The sequence below is a fragment of the Corella eumyota genome, chromosome 4 (genome assembly GCF_963082875.1).
Source record: "Corella eumyota chromosome 4, kaCorEumy4.1, whole genome shotgun sequence".
Lineage (NCBI taxonomy): Eukaryota > Metazoa > Chordata > Ascidiacea > Phlebobranchia > Corellidae > Corella > Corella eumyota.
In genome coordinates this window covers 12,579,386-12,606,343 of record NC_137493.1, presented here as the reverse complement: position 1 = coordinate 12,606,343, position 26,958 = coordinate 12,579,386, and the positions used below count along the sequence as shown (strand labels likewise).

Here is a 26,958-nt window from a genome sequence, read left to right as displayed (position 1 = left end):
TAATAAAAAATTAACATGATAAATACAAAAGTAGTATACCAAATTTTAGGTATAAAACACATCAAATAAAAAATGACTTAATAATATTAATTACTTTTTCGTTAATATATTACCTCCGTCACTTGAAGTTAAAATACATAAAACAATTAATATTGGTGTATAAATCCAAAAACTTTCGTGGGACATTTTCTTATATTGCATTAACATATAGCCTACCAACGCTATCTATATATATTAAAAACTTGAACAAAAGAAATCAAGTAATTAAAGTATAAGCATAAACACCTACTCACAGCCCAGGCATATTTATATATTAGCTTAACAATTTCCTCTTATGATTGAGCATAACGATGAAGCGGTAAGAAAGAAAAACAACACGTAAATACTTTGAATTGTGAATATACTTTTGACTTTTATTTGTTGTATGACACTTGTTTTTTTACCTGAAAAAGATTTTTATAAGAACAAGTCAAACTTAAATTTTTTTTTAACAAAGACCCTTAATATCTAAAATTTTATATTTTCATGATTGCGTAACTAAAATAGTATTAAGTAATGTTTGTATGATTTTAATGTGATCCATTCAGGCAAAAATCCCTTTACCAATATATACTTAATTTACAGTAAACCATAAACTACTAACTTAAAAAACAATATGCCTAAATTTTTCTTAACTTTAACGCAGAAACAACATAGCCGTACATAATGTTAACACTATTGTTATAGTGTGTAAGCTATAAGAAAAACTAGAGTTTTGTTGTACCCATTTACCCGCCTTAATACCAGAAAAAAAAACTTAATTTATAAAATTTATGAATTTTAATATAAACAACACATAAAATAGAAGTATAGTTTACACATAATTAAATAATATGCTATAATAAAAATATACAAAAACAACATCATCTAAAATTAAATACAAATTATTTGGCAAAAATAATCATTCACTTAGAGTAAAAAATATAGGGTTACAGATTTTATAACATTAAAGTTTATTTTGTGTATCTTTGTTTAAACTTTTAAATAAGTTTATATATATCAGTTTCTTAACAGTACAGTGTGTAAAGTTTTGTGCAGCAAATTTCTCAATTTCAAGTTTTTCCAACAAAGTAATAAAAAATAGATTAGGTTTGTCGAGTAGGGTTTATAACTAAACCAGTGGTATTTGTACATTTAACAATTTTTTATAAACCTTATATTCTATCCAATAGACGGAATTTGAATATTATTCATAGTTGCCATATGTTTCAAAGGTTTGAAGATATTGAGAAACAAAGTCATAACAAAAATGATATAGCTCCTGTAATAGATTATATTGCTAATTAAAAAGTGAATTTATCCAATTTTGGGGTTATTTTTGTTTAACATTAAGTAATAATATTAACTTGTCTGTTTCCAAATAACATTATAACTAAAAATTTAAGTTACTTACAAATTGATTGACCATGTTGGGTCTCATATCTCTAAGATCTTTGATTGCTCGAAATACATCAATCCTACGCTGGGATTTCAATCTTTCCAAGATATTCATCAGTGCAACAAAAAGGCCAGTTCTTGTACAACCATTTCTGTAATAAAATATTATATGCTATTAAAATAATATAAGCTTTGTAGTGCTGCCAGGCAATTAACTGTTACACTATAAAGTAATTTAGAAAATTATAAAATGTAATTTTTGTTAAAAATTATTTTGTATACCTGCAATGTACAAGTGACAAACTGTGTTTCGAGTCACTTGAAAATAGCATTTGATTGTTAATAACATCAAGCAAAACTCCAACACTTGGTGGGGTAGTATCACTACTCCAAGTGGTCAAAGTCAAATGGTTTATTGACTTGGGTTGCTTGTAAAATTTTAAAAATAGTTTAAAATATTGATTTTAAATTTTTGAAAACCCTAAAAACAAATATGCTTATAAACTTAATATATATATATTTTTAATGCTTACAAATTGGTTGTTGTTAGATGAAAGGGTTAGAAGTTTTTTAATACAGCCTTCCATTACATTCTCTTTAACGACCTTAACCAAAAAGTTGCCATGCTGAATGCTTTCACCTTCTGCAGTTGCTGATATCCAATAGCAATTCTATAAACAATAGGTTAAACTTTTGTTTGTGTTAAATTATATTAATAATAGATAACTAATTACCACATCTTCCAGTTGTACAATTGTGTTAATAGCATTCTGAGAAACCATATTCAAAAACATCTCAGCAGTGTCATCTTGAGGATTTTGAGCAGCTACATACTTTCTAACACATTCTGCATTCTACAAAAAAAAAGTTAAAATTAGTAGTCCAATCATGATTTTAACAATTTAGCTTAGTCTTAAGAAATGTTTTTAACCTATGGTTATTATTTGATCTAACAGCTGAATGGTTTTTAAAACCTAATGCCATTCTCAAAAATAGCTTCAAGAAGTTATGTTAACTAACCTGCATATAAGATGCATTAACATACATTTTTGACCCAAAACCATCCAATACCATTACAATATTTTCATCATCTAAACAAAAAATAAAAAAATATTTTTGAGTAATATAATTAAATGTATTAAAATTTTCCATTATTGTCAATCATAATTTACAAATATTAGTTTAAAAACATGCTGTTACTAATTTGTTATTATACATTAACAATAATATTTTATTTAAGGTATAATAATAATGTTATTTGTGACTAATTACAGATCAAAGAAATTACTTGGTCTGCATAGAAGATCAACATTTTTACTGGAGTTATTATCAGCTGTTGAGTAAGTATGCAAGTCTACAAGTGTACTTAGTCTTTTGAACTCTGTTTGAGCTAATTTGCTTCTAGATTTAAGGGAATTTTTATATAAATATCTACTTTATACTGCAGCAAGTACTGCAGCAAACATTATATATATTTTCATTTCAAAAATAACAGAATCTCTCATTTGGTAACAGTTTACTCACATTCCATTGCTAGTTAATATGGAGAAGTCCTGTACTGACAGATCACTGTTTGGAAGCATGTAGTGTTCCATTACAAGTTTAAATACCAATCCATATTGGTTCTGAAGTAAAAAAAAATTACCTTTTTAGACAGTGGTAAAGATTTAAGTTAAACCAAAAGCATTTCTCAAATATGTAGTCAATTTACCAAATGTTTCATATTTTTATTTTTGAGACTATTCTAAAGGTCAGTTCATAAACAAATTGGCCAACATAAATAACAAAAATCTATTCAATTCAGTTTAATACTAAATTAGCGTTGGTGTATTATTAAATTCTTTTATAAAAAATAAAACCTAAACGTTTGCCCTTTTTACATCTAAAATGAATCAAGATCGAAACACATTGAATGTATAGAAACCATGACTAACAATGTACAAGTAACAATATAAAATTTTAGAAGTGTTACTCACAGCATTTTGCACCATCTCAGTTCTATTCTTTCTCATTTCAAGAATGGTTTGATGAATGTCTGCTCCCTTTTGATCTTTGAGTTGATGAAATAAAATGTCCATTGCAATATAAGTTCCTGATCTACCTGCCCCAGCACTGCATTTAAATATATTTAAAGGATTTTATATAATTTAAATGTAGGAAAGATATTAATATTTCATGTAAACTTATATAATTTTAAGTAGTTTAAAATCAGTAATTTATTACTCATGCTAGCCTAACTTTTATTGACCTTAACAAATCTATTAAGTCTTTTTTTTCAATGGATTCAATGAAAATAACATTTTTGAATGAAAAAAAAAATACAATTATAAATGGAATAAATTGAATAGAAAACTTTAGTATACAAGTGTGAATAGCTTATTTGACAATAACCTGCAGTGAACAATAATGGGTGATGTGTCAACAGTTGCTTGTTCTACCATGTCATGTAAATGAACAATAGTTGATGTAGTTTCTGGTACTCCATGGTCAGGCCAGGCCACCAACTGAAACTGTATGATTTCATGCTTGACCTATGAATACAATTTCTGTTTTATTATATTTTAATCCATTAGTATATATAGTTGAATGCCTGGTCTCTAAATGTACTTTAATCGTTGTAATATGATCGCAAATAATACATGATAATAATAATAATTCAACCGCTAGTCACAAATGGCATTGCTTTTATTTTAAAGGCTATATTTAAATAAATAAATACATACAGTACACTAATCTATTATATAAAGATTAGGACACATTTGCATTTATTTCAAACAAATTTTTTTGTATATTGATTTGTTAATTGGGTGAACAAAACTTTGCAGATTTTGTCAATAACTTATGATTAAACTTGAGTAACCATAATTTTGTTATAAATTTATCTTACATCGGAAGAAGTAAGAATTAATTTTCTTCTAAAGATTCCCTCTGAACATGATTCTTCAACATTTTGAATTTGAAATTTACCAACTTGTTTGCTTTTGTTGATGTTAGGCCAATACTGGGAACATTTTTCCTAAAAATCAAGTACTAGTTTACATATACATGAATACAATACATATGTTATTTGCTTATTTTTATACAAACAGACATTTTAGTTACCTTAGCATTTTCTATCAAGCCAGTAAGCATAACAATAACACTAGATTTTTGCTGATAAATCATTGTCCAAAAATCGTTTACAGTAAAGTTAGTTGGGCCTTGTGCTGCTATAAACTTCTTTTCTTGTTTGTAACCCTAAATAAATTTGTTTAAAATAATAAAAGAGTTATTACAAAACCTAAAAAAATTTTGTTAAGTAGTGAAAAGGTAATAGACTTTACTACGTTAATTTTCGAAGTCAAAAACTAAGTCAAAAAATTATAAAAAATTTATACTTACATCCATAAAAGCAGCATTAATGTAATCTTCGCCCTTGTTATCCTCCAATATAACTCTAGCATGGTCAACTAAAATTAATAATATAAAAATTAAATTTAAAACACAAACTTACTGAATAAACAAGATAGTAAATAATTTAGACTTACATGGATAAATATTTTTGTAACGATTTTTCTTCTTGCTACTTTCAAGTTTTGCATTTGTACATGGATTATCAAACTTCTTGCATTCATCAACCAATTTCTAAAACAAACAAGAAAATGAAATTTTTTCTTACTTAAACATATAATAAAAAATTAATGGGCTTTTTTATACCTGAAATGAGGTCTGTAATTTTTTGTTGGTAATAATATCAACATATTTTGATTGAAGATCTTTTCCCTTGATAAAAGTTGGGGAAAAAGATGGCTTCTTGGCAAAATTTACTTAAAACAAAAAAGGACAATAATTTTTTAAAACTAAAACCATGTCAAGCAAATTGTATTAACTTAACCAGTATGTTAACCAAAGGATTAAATGCTATTATCTTAGATCATGGTTTCAATATTTATAAACCTAATTTTTTTTTGTATCTTTATCCTCGATGTGGGAAAGTCGAAAGTGTGATTAAATGCTGCCTCAGCAGGAGTTCATACCGTTTATAGCGCCTTACTCAAGGGCGCTACAGCATGGGATCAGTGGGGATTAAACCCATGACGCTACAGCATGGGATCAGTGAGGATTAAAGGGCGCTACAGCATGGGATCAGTGGAGATTAAACACATTATGTGTGGCGTAGCAAGTGTTCTTACCACAACACCACGCTGCCGGTTTCTAATCAAAAAATAGCAAGCCAGACAACTTATGACAGTATTAATTTAATGTAATTTTAGATTGTGAGTCAGGTTTCTTACATTAAAAATGTGAAGATGATTTAATTCAAATGACTACATGGGTAATGTTTTTACCTGCACTAGTTTCATCTAAGTCAGCATTTCGATTGTTTGATGGTGGAACAAAATTGACATAGTTGGAATTCTGTATTGATAATAATTCAACATTTAATAAATATAAATTATTGTAAGATAAATTTAAGCCAAAATTGAATTTTTAAATAAAAGTTTAGATCTGCGTTTTTATTCCATTTTTAATTAATTAATTTTTAAATTAAGGAAATTATTTTTTTATTAAGAATAAAAACTAGCTATTTACAGGGGCACCAGTTGCTTGTGTATTTGGTAGAGCTTGTTGTAAATTATTAATTTGATCGACATTAGGACTTTCCATGGAAGTACTTGCTAAAAGTTAAAAAAAAATATAAAGCATATATCTTGGGTTTGATTCCTACTGCTGACAAATTCTAAATAGTCCCAGTAATACTTAATAATATTGCAAAGCTCACAATTTTATTTGCAAATCAACAGGCATTTTACGCAGTTCATCACAAGTGTTTAAAGTTTAGTTTTTTTTTGTATATATCTTTATCCTCGATGTGAGAAAGTTGAATGTGCGACTTAAACATAGTGTAACAACAGTTACTCCGACCCAGTCTCGGGTTGCCTTTAGCAGTTTGGAATATTATAGATTATAAATGCCCGGTAATTATGCTGCTGATTAAGTGCTGGCTCAGCAGGAGCGCCTGCCTCAAGGGCGCTACAGCATGAGAGCAGTGGGGATTAAACCCACCACCTCATGGTGTAGTTAAATTATTAAATAATTTAAAATAAAAGTTAATCTAATATTTAAAAAAAATGGCATTTAGGCAACATATAAATAATAAAACAATTTAAAAAAAATTAATACAAACATTTATAATAGGTTTTATAACATACCAACTGTTACATGTGGGACTTTGCTGTTTTCATTTCTAAATTTAAAAAAAAAGTTTCTAATAAATACCACATGTTTTTTTTTTTTCGAAATTTTTGTTATGGTTACATTTTTAATTTTCTTACCTTCTTTTTTTTATAAAAATAATAACCAAAACAATGATGATTATTATTACAATAACGCCAAAGATTGAACCAACGATGCTTCCAATTGCCCCATTTGTTTCTGTTTGGCCGCCAGTACCTAATTTTTAAAATTTAATAAATATAGTTAATTTTTAAATTATCCTTAAAATGTGATACTGTTTTTTTCACCTAATCTTAGTTTAATTTTTACTTTTCTAGCTTAGTAGCCAGCATGTTTATTGACGAAATGGTATTGTTTTTATAATATTCTGTTTGTAGATTTTTGAAAAAAATATTTTTAAAGGAATAAGCCAAACAAATATCAAAATTTTATGACCTAGTCTTAAGTAATAGATATATTTTTAGTGCATTATGTAAATATGTATTACTACATTAAATAACAAACAATGTTTCTACCTGTTTCTATAACTTTAATTGGTGAAACACAAGTTCCATTTACATTTTCCCATTCTCCAAAACCCTCACAAGAACTTGCTCTTATCTAAAAAATCATTTTTAAACTAAAAATATATGTCTAAAGTGTAAAAAATAAAGACATTTTTTTACAAAAACAAATAAAATAAATATTTTACATTACCCTAAAAGAAACAGTTTTGTTGTAGTTATGAACATCTAAAGGTATTTCCATAAAGTATTCATTTTCCATTGTAGTTAATGAGCTGGGATTGATGGTAATTAATGATGTATTTGTGTTGCTTTGGCCTTTAATCTAAACCAAATAAAATCTTTACGAAAAATTTTTGACGTTGACTCTTTAAATTTTAGGATGTTAATAATAAACATCTAGTCGACCTAAACATAGAGTAACATTAGTTACTCCGACCCAGTCCCAAGTTGCCTTTTATGAGTTTGAGATTTTTTTAATTATATTGCCCGGTAATTATGCAGCTGATTAAGTGCTAGCTCAGTAGGAGTTTATACCGATTATAGCGCTTCACTTAAGACTACTACAATATAAGAGCAGTTGGATTAAGCCCACATCATGGTAGTGTAGCAAGTGTTCTTACCAATACACAACGCTGCCGACTATTTATAACTTTACCTCAAACAAAAGAATGTCATCCACATTACTAGTTGGTATTGGCCACTTAATTACACAATTAGGTTGAGTTGAATCAACATAAGATGAAGTTATGTTATCAGGAATTCCAAAACTGGTTGTAACACTTGAATTTGATGTTACTGATTGCCTACCACAATTACCCAGTGATACTGTCACCTAATGCAAAAAAAACTTTAAAAACTAAAAGGAAAACAATATTTTGTTTAAATATAAACTGTCATTCGATAAATGTTTCTTTTTTTAATTTTAATTTGTAAAAAACATAAAACAGTGTTTAAATCTTACCCTTGCTATGTAGGTAGTTCTTGGTGTTAAACCTCCTAAAACAGTATTAAATTGATCATAATCGAATGGGTTGATAGCTAGTATCCTCCCAGACACTATAATTTCAACCTGTAAAAAAATTTAAAACAAAATCGATGTATTTTTTTAAAAATTTTACATAAACAATAAACATTGCAATATAAAGTAATCATAAATTTTAAAATCTTACCTTTGTTATCAAGTTCAAGTTAGAATAGATTGATTGAAGTGACAATAAATTTGTACTCCAGGTTACATTAATAGAGGTACCATTACACTGTACAGGGTAAGCTTGTGTAGTCACTAAATGTCAAAAGACAATTTTATTACAAACATAACATAAAAAAATATCTTATTACAAACATATAACAAAGATTACTGAATGATAAATATATATAAAAGTTTAACAAAAAACAATTAAATGGTTAGTCCAGTGTTTAATAAAACTTTTAAATAATATTTAACAAAAATTTACATTGATATTGGCAAGCAAAGTTGTAAGTTTCTGTACAGTTAATTGAAATTAAATTCCAAGTCTCATTTTCATAATGAAATGCTGTGCACAAATTAGAAGGAGTTTGTGGTAATGTAAAGAAGTTAACTGGAGTTTGATCAGGCCAAATCCAGTTGTTACCTAAGTATTTTGCTCCAATTATTACATTTTCTGGCACATCTACAATGTAAAAAAATATAAAGAAATGGGTTGGTTTTAACAGCAGCATAATTGTAACAATTTTTTGTTATTTGAATATTTTGCTTCAATTATTACATGTGTGTCAGGTATATCTAAAATGGTTAAACAACAAATGTTAATTGTATCAATTATTGCCCCCTTTTTGTCATAATGTAGCAGTATGTAAAAACAGTAGTATAAAGTGCCCCTTTTTGTCATAATGTAGCAGTATGCAAAAACAGTAGTACCATTAAAATACAAATTACTTTACCACACAGTCATCAAGGCATAATAAGGTTATGTAAAACTACTATTACAATTATAAACTAATAATAAAGACAACACATTAATCTGTGTTTCTGTGACTAAATCATTTTTTAATTGAAGTATATTTAATGCTGGTAAAATATCTCAAAAATTTTTCTTATTCTCGATGTAGAAAGATCAACTTCAATACCTAAACATAGGGTAACATCAGTTACCCCGACCCAGTCTAAAATTGCCCTTGACACTTTGAAATATTATAGATTATAATTGCCCGATAATTGAGCTGCTGATTAGGTGCTGGCTCAACAGGGGTTAATAGCGTTTATAGCGCCTTACTCGAGGACAATTCAGCATGAGAGCATTGGGGTTTAAACCCAAGACCTCATGTAATGTAGGAATTATTCTGACCACTAAATCATGCTGCCGGTAATTGCTAACAATAACAAGTGTTTAATAAAAAACTTCAGAAGTTTATAGTTTTTAAGCCCAATATCATATTGAATATTTCAATAATAATAACATAGGTAGTTAAAAATTATTAAAATCTAAGGGTACCAAGATATATTGTAGATTTAAAAACCTCATTTTTTTACATTAAAAACTAACTAAAAAAAACTTATAAAAATTTTTTTTAAAAAAGAGTATTTGAAACCTGGTACAAATGTAGTTCCCTGCAAGTGTACAAATCCTTCAATACCAAGACTTGAATCATCAGTTGCAGTTAACTTGGTGGAAAAAGGTTGACTATCTCTATTTAAAAGATATCTTACCAATGAACTAACATTATTTCGAGATCCAAAAAATTGAAAGTCAAAAACAGTTCGTCCTGTTTAAAAAGAATTTAATACTTTACTGACTATTTAAATTAATCAATTATCTAATATGTTACTAATAAATGTTTTTTTTTTGTCATTATTATTATTTTTAATTACTGTTTTTGTATTAACAAGTATATAGATATTTTTTTAGATTTAATACATATATATAAATATATTTACCTACAGCAGGGGTATTGCCACAAATAGAAGGTATAGGTCCCACTGTTATACTCCACCTTGTAAATCGAAATTGACAAAACGTAAGAGGTTGTGTAAATCCTGGTCTTGAACTAAAATAAATTACAGTTTATTTAGATTATTAAGTCTTTTTTAAGCAAATAAAAATCAACATAAAATCTTATAAAAGTCAAACATTTAATTTTTGTTTTCATGACAAGTTATGATGTAAACCTTTTATAAAGATCAACATAAGCAATATCTCCTAAACGACCAGCACTCATCCAACCATCTGTTTCTTCAGGTGATAAAGCATATCTGTATCCTCGACCATAATTAGGTCCATCATTTACTCTTTTATAAAATATCCACACTCTTTGCAAACCTTTAAAACAAGTAATTTAAATTGCACAAACAACAAAATAGCACAAACAACAAAAAACTGTTACTTAGCTTTAGCATATTTTGTAAAAAGTCATAAGTGAAAAATGTATATATTGGTGAAAAAATATAAATTGATAAAAGATAACTATTTCCACCTGTAGACACAAATTTTGGTGAGCATAATATTCATGCAAAAATAACTCAATCTGGCCAAAAAAGCAGTCTTCAATATTATTAAGTTAAGCTATAAATTGCTTAAAAAAAATTACGCTTACCATTTCTATATTTGTTGTTAATAAGATTAATAATCAAATCATTTGTTTGTTGATTTTGAATTAAAGCCAAATTTTCACCATTTTCTTTACAAAAATTTTCAGCATTTTCCACATTAAGTTGATTTTCTGATAAACTGTAGACAGTATCCCCAATTCCAACTACGTTGTCACTACAAGCTTAATAAACATTCAAACATTTTTATGAGTGTAAACTGATATTGTTTAATCTTAATGGCCAAGTCCACGTGGTAATAATAAAATGGGACTTCCCCGAATTAATAGTTAATTTAAAGCCGACTTAAAAAAAAATAAATAAATAAATCAATTCTTACCTCCTTCACTTAAAGTTGCAATATATAAAATAATTAAAATTAGCTTATAAATCCAACACATATTATGTAGCTTTACATCAATATTTTTCATGTTTTTACGATGAATACACTACAGTGGAAAAAACATAAAACTTGGGTAATGCTAATATATAAGATTAAAGCATAGTCTTATATATAGTTTTGGAACTGTAACTTCCTATTATTCATCGGTAAATCAATACTATGCATAGAGGAAGATAAATACTACACAAACATTTATTACGTAATACGAACTGTTAACTTATAGCCTAATGTTCTTTAAATAAGTTAGTTCAACGTAAGACCTCTAAAATTGCATCTCTAATAGGCAACAATAAAACTTACGAATCTTTTTTAAATTTAAGGCAAAACCTATTTATTTTTTCTACTAAATGGTATATATCTAAGCCACCAGTATAGTAGTTGATGTAACTTTTATAATAAAAACGTAATAATAATTATCGTTTACAGTAGCCTTAATAGGCAAAAAATTGCCAAATATTACAAAATGCCATTACTTTTAATATCATTCTCAACATCTAAATTGACTTATATATAAACTTTTATTTTAAATTAATATGCCAATACATTGTAATAAGTTTGTACTATAGACAACTCGTGACTCATTTTTTCAAGTCTGTTGCATGAATTGTCTAGATAGATGTATGCATGTAACCTACTATACTTCCTTGTAATACGTAAGTAACATCAATAGGTCATAAAAAATTTTTGAAATTTTATCAATAAAGTGAACAAAACCCTTTCTTAGCTATATAAATAAATCTCAAACAAAGTATATTGATTTCTACCCTTATTTAAAATGCCCCGAAAGCAATTTACGTAATCTTGGATTACTAATATATCCGGTGTAAGTTAGCCAGAAGGTTAGTTAAAGCACGTAAGAGTTTCGGTCTATTGTAAGTGCACTTTAATATAGAAATATAATTAACAATGAACATTTAATGAAAAGGCTAACAAAACCTAAAATTGTAAAGTTTACGAAGTCCCAATACAAATTGAAAATATTTTAAATTACATTGTTTCGTTATTGAAAAAAAATGTAAAATAGAACAATCAGTGAGCAATTTAAATATTTAACAGCAAACCTAATAACAAGAAAAAACAAAAATAAATTTCAAAAATATATTTTTACACAAAAAAGTCACAAGAAGTACAATTTAACAAGCAAAATATAAAATCATTTTATTAAATGTTTGTGATTGAATTCATGTGCCTTTAAACTAACAAAGACTGCTCTAGTAAACAGGTAAAATCGCCAACGGGAAATGTGTTACTATATTAAAACAGTAGCATTCCAAAAAGCGGGTAATAAAACTAGCCCTAAAAAAACTCACATAAGAATGAATATATTTAGATTTTCACCAAATTTGAATTGAATCGAAAAAAAATCACAAGTTTATTTACTTTAAAACGGTGTCACTAATAGTGTGAGCGGTAGTTTTCATAAACAGAATTCTAAAAAATATAAATAACGGTTTTTAAATTAAAACTTATTGAACAAGATTTTATAATAATGAAAATTATGGGTTAAATTAACGTAACGCAAAAATGTCAACTAAATAAAAAACGGAGTTATGGTAGCATGCCAACAATTTGTCATGATAATAAGGAAAAATAGTAAATAAAAAGGTCCCTACGAAAGTAGGCTTGCGAAATAACCCATTATCCAAAATCTGCTGAACAATACGGCGGAAAATGTATAACTTATTTTTAAGAAAAGTTGAGCAAATTTTTGTTAACAAAAGTGATTAAATATTTTTGGTGGCAATAATTTAGAGTATAAAATTTTGATTGTTTAGGCATAGCGATAATTTTGCAACAAAATTTACCCGGCAGCCAAATGCGCTTCTTACAATGGTTTAAGTAATTAAAGAGTTTTAAGTGAAATTTAAATCATACCAACCTGATTAACTGATGTTGTGTTAACAACATTAGCATAAGGAGATTCCAACACCATATTTGTACCTATTAAATAAATACTATTTTAATTTTAGTACTGAATGCATGCGGCTTAAACACAACTAAATAAATACTTTACTTAAAATTAATTGAATTTTTATAAAAAAATAATTGAATTTTTATGTTAAAAAAAATTTACCAGAATGTGTAGACCTATGCACAACTTTCTTTTTTTGAAACCTAAAAAAATTCTTGGTTTAAAATTTAATTTATTATTGTTTTTGTACTTAGCTTTTAATTTATGTTGTATAATATTATAAATACATACTACACTATAGTTAGTTCAGAGTTATTTACCTATATTAAAAATAATTTTTACCTTTTCTTCACCATTCAAATAATCACCACAATAATAACTAACACTACAACCACCCCAACAATAGAACCAATTATTGCCCGTTTGGACACAGCAGATCCAGATTTACCATCACTTCCACCTAAAAATTTAATTGAAAAACAATTCATGCTATTAAGTTTTTATAAATGCTTTGAAGAAACAGACAAGTAAAATTTATGCAGAATTAAAAAATTGGGGGACCCTAAAAATTCAGGATTCGGCTGAAACTAATTAACTTTGTAGCTGGATAGGTCCAATAGTTCAAGAGTTAAGACTGATGATGTGTTATTAGTTAACAACATCAGTAATATTTAATAATGCCACACAAACAAAATTAGAGTTATAAATTTCAATATGTTTGTATTTGAATCAACTTTATGTAACAGTTCTAGTTGTAAACAAAAAAATTACATTTTTGTATAATAAATGTTATGCTGGACCATTTAGTATATTATATAACAATAATTAGCAAAAAAACATGTTAACCTGTTTCTATTATTTTAATTGGTGAAACACAAGGTCTATTCACATTTTTCCATTCTCCAAAACCCTCACAAGAACTTGCTCTAATCTAAAACAACAGTTTATACAAAAATAAAACTTCTTTTGAGTATTACCAAATTTAGTTTGTTCTAAATTTAGAAACAATTACCTTAAACAAAACAGTTTTGTTGTAATTATGAACATTTAAAGGTATTTCCATTAAATATTCATTTTCCATTGAAATTAATAAGTTGGAATTAATGGTAATCAATGATGTGTTTGTGTTGCTTTGCCCTTCAATCTAAATCAAAAGAAAAATATTACTCTAATGCTACCTAAGACCATTGAACAAAATTTCTATTATTTACTTACCTCATATGAAAGAATGTCATCCACATAACTAGTTGGTATTGGCCACTTGATAATACAATTAGGTTGAGTTGAATCAACATAAGATGAAGTTATGTTATCAGGAATTCCAAAACTGGTTGTAACACTTGAACTTGATGTTACTGATTGACTAGCACAATTACCTAGTGTTACTGTTACCTACAATTAATATACAAGAATCATATCATTTGTCACTTTATTACAAGGTTACATTAATTTAAAAAATATACACAATAATAATTTTTATTACTTTAATTTATATTTATTCTTTACCCTTGCTATGTAGGTAGTTCTTGGTGTTAAGCCAGTAACAACGGCATTAGATTGATTATAACTGTAGTGATTTGATAATATTAGATTCGTTTGAGATAATAAAATATCCACCTGAAGTATTAAAAATGTTAAAACTAACACCCAATTTCTTCAATTTTAATTAAAATAAATTATAAACTTCTTAATAACAATTTTTTTTTACTAACTTACTTGTACATTTAAAGTTAAATTAGAATAAATTGATTAAAGTGATAATAAATTTGTACTCCAGGTAACATTAATAGAGTTACCATCACATTCTACAGGGTAAGCTTGTGTGGTCACTAAAATATAAGTTTGAATTAAATTACCAACGATATTATCTACAAATTAAAGTAGCATTTTTTATTCATTTCTATAATGTTTATTTATTTTATTTATTTCTATAATGTTACTTTGATATTGGCAGGCAAAGTTGTATGTTTCTGTACAATTAGTTGTAATTAAATTCCAAGAACCATTTTGATAATGAAATGCTGTGCACAAATTAGAAGGAGTTTGTGGCAATTTAAAGAAGTTAACTGGAGTTTGATCATGCCAAACCCAGTTGTTATTTGAATATTTTGCTCCAATCATTATATGAGTGTCTGGAATATCTGTAATAATATTTATTAACTTTTTTTTTTTTTTTTTTTTAAATGGTTTAAGTAAAAACCTAAAAGCCTTTATATAAAAATGTATAGGGCCATGTAACAAGAAAATAAAACCTTTTAAATAGTTTTAAACTGGTAGGCATTTAAAATTATGACAAAAAATGTTTAAATTTAGGTTGAAATGTTTAAAAATACAAACAATTTTTATTGATTAATTCCTAATTTTTTGTTGGTCATCTTCTACAATTATAATTTAAAATTGAATGCCTTATTCATGTTAAAAAAGTTTTATAGTTTTATTTAATTAAAAAGGAAATTGAAACAAGCTAAAAAACTTATATACCACAACTGGTAAAGTTAATTTTTTTTAAATATTAAATTCCATTAATTAATTATCGTTAATATTTCAAAACACTACTTATTACCTGGTACATATATAGTGTTTGTTAAATATACAAATCCTTCAATACCAAGACTTGAATTATCAGTTAAGTTGGTGGAAAAAGGTTGAGTATCTCTATTTAAAAGATATCTTTTCAGTAAGTTAACATTATTAGTAGAGCCGAAAAGTTGAAAGTCAAAGGTAGTTTCTCCATCATCTAGCAAAAAGTTATTTTAATTTTTATTTAATATTATTTAGCTATTTTTTAAGTCAACAATAAAATTAAAACCAATTTGACTGTTTAATAATGTACTTAGGTCTTAATAAATAATGTAACTATTAATCAAAAAAATTAACAAGTTACAATACTAAATAAAATGTTATTATAAATTTACAATTATTAGGTTCATCAACACAATAGGTTGGTCTATTTCCAACTGATATACTCCACCTTTCGTATTTAAAATGACAAAATATAAGTGCTTGTCTAAAACCAGGTCTTGAACTAAATTCAAATGTATTGTTATATTTTATCTGTTGAAATCCCCCCCAAAAAAACTTTGTAGTTAGAGTTTAATTGTATGTTAATCATTTTGAATCAAGTTGCCTGAAATTTTTCTGGGTATTGTTAAACCAGTTATTTATGATAAACCTGTTATAAAGATCAACATAAGCAATGTCCCCTAGACGACCAGCACTCATCCAACCATTTGTTTCTTCAGGTGATAAAGCATATCTGTATCCTCTACCCTGTTCATGTGGTTGATTCTGCACTTTTTTGTAAAATATCCACACTCTTTGTACACCTAAAAACAAATACTAATCTATATATTAGAAACAAATAAAATAATATTAAGATATTTTATGTAATTAATAAGAATATAAAAGTTTATCATTTAGGCCATCATAATATTAGGGTTACAAAAAGTTAAAATTAGATAATTATTTGCAACTTAAAATCAATAAGTTAAAACTGTAAAGCATATGAATTTAAACTTACCATTTCTGTATTTGTTGTTAATAAGATTAAAATATTTGTTTGTTGATCTCGAATTGAAACCAAATTTCCACCATTTTTCTTACAAATATCTCAGCATTTTTCACACTAAGTTGGTTGTCTGATAAACTATTTACAGTATCCCCAGTTCCAATTATGCTCTCACTGCAAGCTTAACAAACACACATATATGATAAATTAATTTATGTAAAGGTTTGTTTTTTAATTACAGTATATAGTTAGACAAAAGAGTTGTTATATTAATTTTATTTCAAAACTTTCTTACCTCCTTTGCTTAGAGTTGGAAAAAATAAAATAATCAGCATATAAAGCAAAATATAATATGTCTCCATTACAGTTATTTTAAAACCTATCTGATTATCAAAATATTAATTACTTAAACAATAAAACATAACTTGTTCTTATTAGAAGAAAAAGATTATATATTGATAAGCCGCATCAATAAAATTTAATACTTCTAATTTTGTTAAACACATTCCTAACATTTGCCTATTTGCACAACACAAGTTTGTTTAATACAAAAAACAATATTTTTAAATAAACCCCACACATATTTTGTGTAACTAACTGCTTGAATAAGACTTACTTACACGATATTATACATTTATCCCCCACCAATAAGTAATCAGAATATAACTCAGTTAAGCTCATAGCCTATTAAAAGTGAATTGTAAATTACTAAACTCAAATAAACATCAGATTAATACAAAACATTCTTAATACCATTTAACAAACAAAAAACTAATAAAGTTTAATTAATTCATTAATATAGAAGTTATTATGAAGTACAGATATTAGTCATCACTTACAGAAAAAAAAGTTTGCATGACTGTATATTAAAACATGCAGTCCTAAATAAACTGCTTTATCAACAAAAGCTTGTACAAAATTAGAATTTTTGCCAAAATTTAAAAACAAAAAGGTTGTTTACGAATTATTATTAAAAATAAAAGTTAGAATCTAACAATCAGAATAGAAACAGTCACCTATTAGGAAAAAGTTTAAAAAGCAATTTAGGCAGCGGTGGGTTATTAATATTTCCAGCTTAGGCTATTAAAGGAAACAATCAATATATTCAGTTATTTTTTACTTTAGTACCAGAACCACTTAAGTGTCCAACAAAATTATGAGAGTGAGCAGGTGGTTTAAGAAAATAAAATTAAAAAGTCAAATGTAGCTCTTTAATTATAGTTACTCAAACTTTGGGTACCAACAAAAACTAAAATATTAAAAAACACTGCGATTAAAATAAAAAAGTAAACAAAAGTTATCACCAAACAAAACAACAACAAAAATAAATGTTATATTTAGGGGCAGTATTTTTTATAAATACTTTCATGTATACAAAACTAACAGAAATTAAAACACAAATTTAAATAAATATTAAAAATGACATTTAGTCAATTCCTTATACAAGATTAAGTTCGACCAAGCTGGTGATCTAAAAACATGTTGAATTTTTCCTCAAACACAAAATCTAAAATTATAATTTTTGAATCATAAAAATATTTACATAAAATACAAATAAAGATATATTTAAATTATTATTATGGCATAAAACTTTTATACCTACTTAAAACTTTGAACTGCTGAATCTATTGCTTAAAGCAGTGGTTCTCAACCTTTTTAGCCCATGGACTATTTCCAAGCTGACCTAAATATACGCGGACTCAAGCCATAAATATAAAAATAAGGTAGTTCTATAGCTTTCTACCGAAAAAAGAAAGCGCTGTTTATTTCTAAATAGGCAGTGTATTTCACAAAATAGGGGCATTAAATACGGTATTAACGAAAAAAAGAACGCACTTTTTTACAAAATGGGGGAATTAAATACAGTATTGACGAAAAAAAGCAAGAACTGTTTTTCACTCAGCACACAACTTAATGAGAGCCTTGTCCTTGAACTCGCATTGCAAGTTTATCGAATTCCGGTGTTATGGTTGCCAATGCACATCTGATGTCATCTTCCAGTTGAAGTCTATTGCGATATTTCGTCTTGATCATCGTCAGTGTTGAAAAGCCAGATTCACATAAGTAAGTCGTTGGAAAGGACAAAAGAGCCGTTGCAGCTTGCTTGCAGAGATCGAAAAGACTAGGCTCCATTGACTGCACATTTGCCCAAAATTGAGTTAAAGACAGTTTTTTAAATTCGTCTTTCCACATCTGTCGACTTTGCAATTCAAGCAACTGTTCTGCAATGCAGTCCATATCTGAATGAACTTCTAGCGCTGACACCTGAAAAGGATTTCGAACCCAATTAAAGATTTTGCAATGATCGTTAGAAGGAATGTATCGATCCAATTCAGAAACAAATGTGTTAAGGTGAGGTGCTCAAGAAAGATGGGAAGAATGACCTCCAAATTAATATCTTTCTCTTCCACAAATAAGTTCAATGCTGGAAAAGCGGCTAACCTTCGACTTATCATTCGATGCATCCACAGCTTTATTTTACCTTTTAAATGCTTCAATACTTTCCAAAACATCAAAAAATAGTTTTTCTCTTCCTTGCATAGAACCATTCAGTTGGTTCACATAGCTGAAAAAATCAGACAAGAATAGCAACTTCGCAATCCATTCATCGTTACGAAAGCGATTAGCAAGTTCATGATTTTGCTCTTTTAAAAAAGTGTGGGTTTCATCTTTAAGGGTAGCCACTCTCTCAAGCACTTTACCTCGTGACAACCAACGAATATTTGAATGGAACAGAAGCCCACTATGTTCCGCTTCCATTTCGGCACACAAAGCACGAAACAAACGAGTGTTCAAAGGACGAGATTTAATGTAATTTACCACAGATACAACCTCTTTAAAAACTATGGCAAGATCTTCTTGTATTTCTTTTGTTGCAAGATTCTCTCTGTGAAGAAGACAATGAACAACTGAAATGTTATTGTTTTTCTTTTTCACAAAACTCATAAAGCCTTTCTTACTTCCCATCATGGCTGGAGCACCATCAGCACAAACAGACACGCAATTAGACCACTCAAGCTCGTGTTCTTCAAAGAAAAAACCAACTTTCTTGAATATTTCTTCTCCTGTGGTTTTTTTAGCAAGTGGACGGCAAAACAAAAACTGCTCCACGAAATCAGTTGTGTCAAAATATCGCACAAACACCATAAGCTGTGCATCACTCACGATATCTGTTGTCTCATCCAGTTGCAAACTAAATCCCCCACAACGTTTTACGGCAGTAAGTGTTTGTTGCAGAACATTTGTTGAGAGTTCTTCAATACGCCGCTTGATGGTGTCGTTTGACAAAGGAACCATTGTCAACTTGTTAGCAACAGCATCACCGCACATTATCCTGGCCATTTCGACAGATGCTGGTTTAATCAAATTTTCTCCAGCTGTGTGAGGCGCTTTTGCATGTGCAATTTTCCATGCAACTGCAAAAGAAGCACGCACTGCATGACTGTGATAATATACTATTCCTCCCCAAGCAGTTGGGCGATCGATGCGACTTCGCTTCACCTGATGCTCTTTTTCTTTAAATACTTCAAGAGTTTTGTTAACAAAATTCCCATGGTTTGATTCTAGGTGCCGACGAAGTTTTGCTTCCTTTAAAGAGCTGTGAGCTAAGACTGTTAAGCACATCACACACTGCGGCCTTACTTCGCCATTTACCTCAATCGAAGTAAATCCAAGCTTCAAGTATTCATCATTATATGCAAACTCTTGCTTTCTTTTAGTCATTTTTAAGTAACTACGGTAATTATATGCTGCCTTATCAACACAGACTGATAAAAAGAACGAATTAAAACTCTTTAATATGACATCACAAAGATACCTTAATGAACGGTAGGTAAGGTTTTGTAGAGGTCAAGCAACTCGAGCTTTTTAGCTGTTGTCCTTATCTTGTATTGATTTCTTAATTTTGCCATAGATCTGCAACACTGCTTTAACTGAAACTGCTCTAAAGTCCTATGACTAATTTTCTAAATTAATTTGTTTAATTCACCATTGTTGATACAGTGCATCTCTCGTAATTATATGCTGATTAATCAACACAAGGTAATACGAAGAACGCCCTAAATGTCTTTATTATGACATCACAAAGATAAAGGAAGATTTTAAAACACGATATATAAAAAAAGTGAATACAGTAGTTTCGGTTACAATGCATCCACGTCGGGCCAGCCGATTTTGGCTGCAAAAAGCGGCAGGTGTAATAACAAACTTTCCTAAACTGCACCTAAAAATCGGATTCGGTATCTTTAATTTGTCACAATTGCCGTTTATTTGCACATAGTCAAAAACAATTTTCTTATCAAAACAGTATGGACCGGGTGTATTAAGCGGCAGCTGGAACGTATTAACCGTTTTTTGTAATGGCAAATATATCGGATAATTCCGTCCCAAGCAATTTGGATGTATCGGTAATAAGCGGCTGACTGTATTAACCGAGAATATCGTAAGTGAATTCTACTGTATTCCGCGTTTTATTTTTAAAACAGTATGAACTAATTACTGATAATGGCTGAATTATAATTCCCTAAGCAACAATGCTCGCGGACTCATCCAGGCCCTTCGGCGGACTCATTTGAGTCCGCGGACTCGGGGTTGAGAAACACCGGCTTAAAGGCTAGTTTTCATAAACAGAATTCTAAAAAAAAAACGAAAACATATATATGTTAAATTGTAATTTGGGTACCCATGGTATTATTAACAATTTCTTTTCATTTTTTATGTTTACAATTAACAATCAAAATAAGTACTTTTTGAATCCTCTTTCTTTAATTTTTAGTACATTTAAATGATAGGTATACAAATTAAAACTTAAATTCTTATATTTTTAGCCATAATAGAATTTTTTAATACCCAACAACTAGGACAGTTTAAAGTAGATCTAGATGCCAACATTTTACTAAAACAAAATATTTTAATTTTACTTATTAGGTTAACCTGATTAACTGATATTGTGTTAACTACATTAGCATATGAGGATTCTGCTACTGGTACAGAAGCAGCACCTGTAAATTGTTACAAATTTAATTGTAGTTGAACTTACTCTAAGTATTTAAGGCATTCACAGCACTTACTCTAGTTAAATTTAAAACAAAATTAAGAGATTAATAATTAGTCTAAAATATCGAAACTAATTAATGTGGATTTAAATTTTACATAAACCACAATTATTTTAATAAAAATGCAATTTAGTTTATTTTGTTTAACTTAATTAATTTTGTACCAGATCGCGCAGCTGTTTGAGGTGCTTCTTTTGGTAAACTTAAGGATCTAAAATTGAATAAAATGTAAACAAGATGTAATTTATATTTTATTTATTTTTTTTACGAATTTAATCATTTATAACAACATGGATTTTTTACCTTTTTTTCTTCATCAATATAATCACAACCACAACAAAAATTATTAACACAACAACTCCAACAACAGATCCAATTATAGCTCCTTTAGGAACAGATACTTCAGACTGATTACCATTTACACCTAAAATTTTTTTAAATAAAAATAGAAATGTAAAAATGAATGTTGTGAATGCTTGTAATTTTAGTAAAAATAATTAAGCCTTTTTTGATAAGACAAATATAGATGCATGAGTTACTAAACATGTTTTGCAATAAATAGTTTTAATCTAAAAAAACTAGGTTTAACATAAAAAGTACAATAATATATAAACCTGTTTTACAAGTTCCATTTACATTTCCCCATTTTCCAAAACCATCACAAGAAATTGCTCTTATCTGAAACAAATAAATATTAAAACCAATTGTATAATAAGAAAACTTTAACACAGTAAAATATAACTTACACTAAATGTAACAGTTGTGTTAGGATTGTAAACGTTGAGGGATATGTCAGTAAAATAAAGATTTTCCATTTTGTTTAATGATTTGGAATCAAAAGTTCTCGCATATTTTATATCATTACCACGACTTTCAATCTAAAAAGATTTTTTTTAAAACTAAAATAAATTGTCAAATACAAAAAAAAAATGAAAAATTTTGTTTTGGTAAATTCCTAACCTCATATGATAAAATGCCATCCACATAACTAGTTGGTATTGGCCACCTAATAATACAATTAGGTTGAGTTGAATCAACATAAGATGAAGTTATAACATCAGGAATTCCAAAACTGGTTGTAACACTTGAATTTGATGTAACTGATTGACTACCACAATTACCTAGGTTGATCGTTACCTATACAAATAAATAAACACAAAAAAATCTTCTTTTTTAGTTTAGTTATACTTTTTTACTTACATACATACCTAACTTAAAATAAAAATAGAAAAAATTAAAATTTTAAAATTTTTTTTCTTACCCTCGCTATGTAGGTAGTTTTTGGTGTGAAACCTCCTAAAACAGTATAAAATGGATCATAATCGAATGGGTTGATAGCTAGTATCCTCCCAGACAATATAATTTCAACCTGTAACATTTTTTTTTATGATTATTTGACATAAATAGAAAAAAATATGGTATAAAGGTATTATTATTTACATCATTTTACCCTTGTTATTAAGTTCAAGTTGGAATAGATTGATTGAAGTGATAACAAATTTGTACTCCAGGTTACATTAATAGAGTTACCATCACATTGTACAGGGTAAGCTTGTATGGTCACTAAACAAAATATTAAATTAACTTTTTATTAGTATTCACGATTCTTTTTAAAATAAAAAGTATCTGAGTTTGATTTCCTGTTTTTTTTTCCTGTTCGTTTCCCGTTTATTTATGTTAAAGTGTTCAAATATATTGCTTTTTTTATCAATGTTAAATATCTAAAAAAATTACATTGGTATTGGCAGGCAAAGTTGTATGTTTTTGCACAGTTAATTGGTATTAGATTCCAAGAACCATTTTCATAATGAAATGCTGTGCACAAATTAGAAGGGGTTTGTGGTAATGTAAAGAAGTTAACTGGAGTTTGATCAGGCCAAACCCAGTTGTTATCTAAATATTTTGCTCCAATTATTACATGAGTGTCTGAAATATCTGTAACATTTTTAAATAGTAAAGTTTTTATTTAAACATAAAGTGTTACCATTAAACACATAATAAACGAACAATCGAATCTGTGCAATAAAAAAATAATTATTACAAAGTTTTTATATTCAAAATTTCTATATATATATACCAAACAACTATTTCTATAAAAAAATGAATTCTTCTACTTTTGGGTAAAAAGTTTAAAAAACAGACAATTAATAAACACACTTTTTAATGTATATTTATAGTTTACCTAAACGTTACAACTAAAATTTATTAAAAACTAACTAAGATATGATTCAAGAAGCTCAATATTTTCTGCTATAAATTTAAACGATTTTATTTATTTATTTTTTTTAAAACAATATTACCTGGAACAAAGGTAGTATCCTGCAAGTGTACAAACCCTTCAATACCAAGACTTGAATCATCAGTTGCAGTTAACTTGGTGGAAAAAGGTTGACTATCTCTATCTAAAAGATATCTTACCAATGAACTAACATTATTTCGAGATCCAAAAAATTGAAAGTCAAAAACAGTTCGCCCTGTATATAGACATTTCAATTAATTGTATTTTAAAAATCATGATATATATATTATATTATTTGCAATGTTTTGTTGCTTGTTAAAGTTGTTATCTACAAATACTATGTATTTACTACTAAAAATTGAAAAAACATTTAAATTAGCATACTTTCACTATTTTAAAAAATAGTTTAATACATATTTACCTTCACCAGGTACATCACCACAATTATTAGGTCTAGGTCCCACTGTTATACCCCATCTTTCATTTCGAGAATGACAAAATGTAAGAGGTTGTGTAAATCCTTCTCTTGAACTAAAATAAATTTCTTTAGTTTATTTAGATTGTTAAGCCTTTTTTAACCAAATGGAAATCAACATAATATTTAATACAAAGTATAAAGAAAAGTTATGCATTAAGTCAAACATTTAATTATTGTTTTTCATGACAAGTTATATAATAAACCTTTTATAAAGATCAACATAAGCAATGTCTCCCAACTGTCCAGCACTCATCCAACCATCTGTTTCATTAGGTGATAAAGCATATCTGTATCCTCTACCCTGTTCATGTGGTTGATTCTGTACTCTTTTGTAAAATATCCATACTCTTTGCAAACCTTTAAAATAAGTATTTAAATTGCACAAACAACAAAATAGCTGTTACTTAGCTTTAGCATATTTTGTAAAAAATGAGTCATAAGTGAAAAATATAAGTTGTAAAAAATATAAATTGATAAAAGACAATTATTTCCACCTGTAGACACAATTTTTGGTGAGCATAATATTCGTGCAAAAATTACGCAATGTGGCCAAAAAAAGCAGTCTTCAATATTATTAAGTTAAGCTATAAATTGCTTAAAATTTATTACGCTTACCATTTCTATATTTGTTGTTAATAAGATTAATAATCGAATCATTTGCTTGTTGATTTTGAATTGAAGCCAAATTTTCACCATTTTCTTTACAAAAATTTTCAGCATTTTCCACATTAAGTTGATTTTCTGATAAACTGTAGACAGTATCCCCAATTCCAACTACGTTGTCACTACAAGCTTAATAAACATTAAAACATTTTTATGAGTGTAAACTGATATTGTTTATCTTTATGGTCAAGTCCACGTGGTAATAATAAAATGGGGCTTTCCCAAATTAATAGTTAATTTAAAACCGACTTAAAAAAAAATTAAATAATTAAATCAATTCTTACCTCCTTCAATTAAAGTTGCAATATATAAAATAATTAAAATTAGCTTATAAATCCAACACATATTATGTAGCTTTACGTCAATATTTTTCATGTTTTTACGACGAATACACTACAGTGGAAAAACATAAAACTTGGGTAATGCTAATATATAAGATTAAAGCACAGTCTTATATATAGTTTGGGAATTGTAACTTCCTATTATTCATCGGTAAATCAATACTAAGCATAGAGGAAGATAAATACTACACAAACATTTATTACGTAGAACGAACTGTTAACTTATAGCCTAATGTTCTTTAAACAAGTTAGTTCAACAGAATAAGACCTCTAAAATTGCATCTCTAATAAGCAACAATCAAACCTACGAATCTTTTTTAAATTTAAGGCAAAACCTATTTATTTTTTCTACTAAATGGTATATAGCTAAGCCACCAGTATAATAGTTGATGTAACTTTTATAATAAAAACGTAATAATAATTAACGTTTACAGTAGCCTAAATAGGTAAAAAATTGCCAAATAATACAAAATGCCATTACTTTTAATATCATTCTCAACATCTAAACTGACTTATATATAAACTTTTATTTTAAATTAATATGCCAATACATTGTAATAAGTTTGTACTATAGACAACTCATGACTCATTTTTTTAGTCTGTTGCATAAATTGTCTAGATAGATGTATGCATGTAACCTACTATACTTCCTTGTAATAGCCAGAAGGTTAGTTAAAGCAGCCAGAAGGTTAGTTAAAGCACGTAAGCCAGAAGGTTAGTTAAAGCACGTAAGAGTTTCGGTCTATTGTAAGTGCACTTTAATATAGAAATATAATTAACAATGAACATTTAATGAAAAGGCTAACAAAACCTAAAATTGTAAAGTTTACCAAGTCCCAATACAAATTGAACCCGGAAAATATTTTAAATTACATTGTTTCATTATTGAAAAAAAATGTAAAATAGAACAATCAGTGAGCAATTTAAATATTTAATAGCAAACATAATAACAAGGAAAAACAAAAATAAATTTCAAAAATATATTTTTACACAAAAAAGTCACAAGAAGTACAACTTGCTAAGCAAAATACCCAATCATTTTAGAGCTTACTTGCTAAGCAAAATACCCAATCATTTTAGCCCTACAAAAAACTTAAATAAGAATCTATTTCAGTTTTTACCACATCATATTTAAAATCGAATACTTACATATTTGTTAATCTTAAATTGATGTATCTATTAGTGTTTGCGGAAGTTTTCATAAACAGAATTCTAAAAAAAGATAAATATTACATTATAAACTTAAACTTGGTAAATAACTTTTAATAATATTAAAGGGTTTTTCATAAATTAGCATAAAATTGCACGAAAGTTTCACCGTTAAAAAATGTAATTTGTTTTTTATTTAATAACGTAGCCCTTTTAAGAACTCTTTTGCTTAAAGGCGAGTTTTTCGAAGCAACTTGATTTAAATAAATCAAAAAGTTACGAGTTTTTAGGCTGGAACATTAACGCTTTTTTCTGACTTTACTGCATAAAAAAATACAGCCCAAAATAGGCTTCTTAGTTGTAAAAACCTTATTTGTTTCTTTGTAGAAGATAAAATAATTTGGTTTTTAGTTCTAATTCGGTGTATAAATTTGACTATTTTAGCTTACCAACATGGTTGCAAGCAATATTTAACCGGCAATCTCATGCGCTAAATCTTTTTAAATT

At 27.7% G+C, this 26,958-nt stretch overlaps 5 protein-coding genes and 1 long non-coding RNA gene across 6 annotated transcripts; all 6 read right to left on the bottom strand.

The window, feature by feature from the left end:
- Positions 1–881: 881 nt before the first annotated feature.
- Positions 882–11,147, bottom strand: LOC145750872 (uncharacterized). Its single transcript, XM_082566945.1, has 30 exons — positions 11,045–11,147; positions 10,713–10,889; positions 10,288–10,438; positions 10,057–10,166; positions 9,711–9,884; positions 8,594–8,791; positions 8,309–8,421; positions 8,101–8,208; positions 7,795–7,971; positions 7,330–7,461; positions 7,149–7,233; positions 6,732–6,849; positions 6,609–6,643; positions 5,989–6,074; positions 5,745–5,814; positions 5,113–5,222; positions 4,944–5,040; positions 4,798–4,865; positions 4,519–4,653; positions 4,304–4,432; positions 3,808–3,947; positions 3,393–3,528; positions 2,941–3,041; positions 2,705–2,817; positions 2,437–2,507; positions 2,151–2,270; positions 1,950–2,087; positions 1,699–1,844; positions 1,433–1,568; positions 882–1,300 (listed from the first exon to the last, which is right to left on the bottom strand). Exons 1-30 carry the CDS (start codon positions 11,133–11,135, stop codon positions 1,226–1,228), a joined length of 3,540 nt encoding a protein of 1,179 aa, XP_082423071.1. The 5' UTR covers positions 11,136–11,147; the 3' UTR covers positions 882–1,225.
- Positions 11,148–14,531: 3,384 nt separating this feature from the next.
- Positions 14,532–16,676, bottom strand: LOC145750172 (uncharacterized). The gene is made up of 6 exons (XM_082566134.1): positions 16,540–16,676; positions 16,192–16,358; positions 15,935–16,044; positions 15,583–15,756; positions 14,960–15,160; positions 14,532–14,848 (listed from the first exon to the last, which is right to left on the bottom strand). The coding sequence occupies exons 1-6, from the start codon at positions 16,540–16,542 to the stop codon at positions 14,769–14,771; spliced, it is 735 nt and encodes a 244-aa protein (XP_082422260.1). The 5' UTR covers positions 16,543–16,676; the 3' UTR covers positions 14,532–14,768.
- LOC145750173 (uncharacterized) lies at positions 16,566–16,955 on the bottom strand. Its single transcript, XR_014283667.1, has 2 exons — positions 16,823–16,955; positions 16,566–16,708 (listed from the first exon to the last, which is right to left on the bottom strand). It is a non-coding gene; the product is annotated as an uncharacterized LOC145750173 (long non-coding RNA).
- A 1,481-nt stretch (positions 16,956–18,436) lies between these two features.
- LOC145750871 (protein FAM200A-like) lies at positions 18,437–18,983 on the bottom strand. The gene is made up of 2 exons (XM_082566944.1): positions 18,912–18,983; positions 18,437–18,792 (listed from the first exon to the last, which is right to left on the bottom strand). Exons 1-2 carry the CDS (start codon positions 18,981–18,983, stop codon positions 18,439–18,441), a joined length of 426 nt encoding a protein of 141 aa, XP_082423070.1. The 3' UTR covers positions 18,437–18,438.
- A 22-nt stretch (positions 18,984–19,005) lies between these two features.
- Positions 19,006–20,250, bottom strand: LOC145750870 (zinc finger BED domain-containing protein 5-like). The gene has a single exon (XM_082566942.1). It carries the CDS (start codon positions 20,248–20,250, stop codon positions 19,006–19,008), a length of 1,245 nt encoding a protein of 414 aa, XP_082423068.1.
- Positions 20,251–21,019: 769 nt separating this feature from the next.
- On the bottom strand, positions 21,020–25,350 carry LOC145750171 (uncharacterized). Its single transcript, XM_082566133.1, has 15 exons — positions 25,246–25,350; positions 24,914–25,090; positions 24,502–24,655; positions 24,242–24,351; positions 23,882–24,055; positions 23,316–23,516; positions 23,032–23,144; positions 22,843–22,950; positions 22,542–22,718; positions 22,328–22,459; positions 22,196–22,259; positions 21,885–22,005; positions 21,746–21,792; positions 21,460–21,527; positions 21,020–21,160 (listed from the first exon to the last, which is right to left on the bottom strand). Exons 1-15 carry the CDS (start codon positions 25,334–25,336, stop codon positions 21,140–21,142), a joined length of 1,758 nt encoding a protein of 585 aa, XP_082422259.1. The 5' UTR covers positions 25,337–25,350; the 3' UTR covers positions 21,020–21,139.
- Positions 25,351–26,958: the final 1,608 nt, after the last annotated feature.

Excerpts from the sequence above, each read along its gene's own strand:
- LOC145750872 (XM_082566945.1), bottom strand. The coding sequence starts at position 11,135 with ATGAAAAATATTGATGTAAAGCTACATAATATGTGTTGGATTTATAAG. Across the intron at positions 7,462-7,794 it reads ATGACATTCTTTTGTTTGAG|ATTAAAGGCCAAAGCAACAC; the intron begins GTAAAGTTATAA and ends TATTTGGTTTAG. Across the intron at positions 3,042-3,392 it reads CTGAGATGGTGCAAAATGCT|AACCAATATGGATTGGTATT; the intron begins GTGAGTAACACT and ends TTTTTACTTCAG.
- LOC145750172 (XM_082566134.1), bottom strand. Across the intron at positions 16,045-16,191 it reads TATGTTGATCTTTATAACAG|TTCAAGACCTGGTTTTAGAC; the intron begins GTTTATCATAAA and ends ATTTGAATTTAG. Across the intron at positions 15,161-15,582 it reads AAACACTATATATGTACCAG|ATATTCCAGACACTCATATA; the intron begins GTAATAAGTAGT and ends ATATTATTACAG.
- LOC145750871 (XM_082566944.1), bottom strand. The coding sequence starts at position 18,983 with ATGATAAGTCGAAGGTTAGCCGCTTTTCCAGCATTGAACTTATTTGTG. Across the intron at positions 18,793-18,911 it reads AGAAAGATATTAATTTGGAG|GTGTCAGCGCTAGAAGTTCA; the intron begins GTCATTCTTCCC and ends AATCCTTTTCAG.
- LOC145750870 (XM_082566942.1), bottom strand. The coding sequence starts at position 20,250 with ATGACTAAAAGAAAGCAAGAGTTTGCATATAATGATGAATACTTGAAG.
- LOC145750171 (XM_082566133.1), bottom strand. The coding sequence starts at position 25,336 with ATGAAAAATATTGACGTAAAGCTACATAATATGTGTTGGATTTATAAG. Across the intron at positions 24,352-24,501 it reads TATGTTGATCTTTATAAAAG|TTCAAGAGAAGGATTTACAC; the intron begins GTTTATTATATA and ends AATTTATTTTAG. Across the intron at positions 22,460-22,541 it reads ATGGCATTTTATCATATGAG|ATTGAAAGTCGTGGTAATGA; the intron begins GTTAGGAATTTA and ends AAATCTTTTTAG.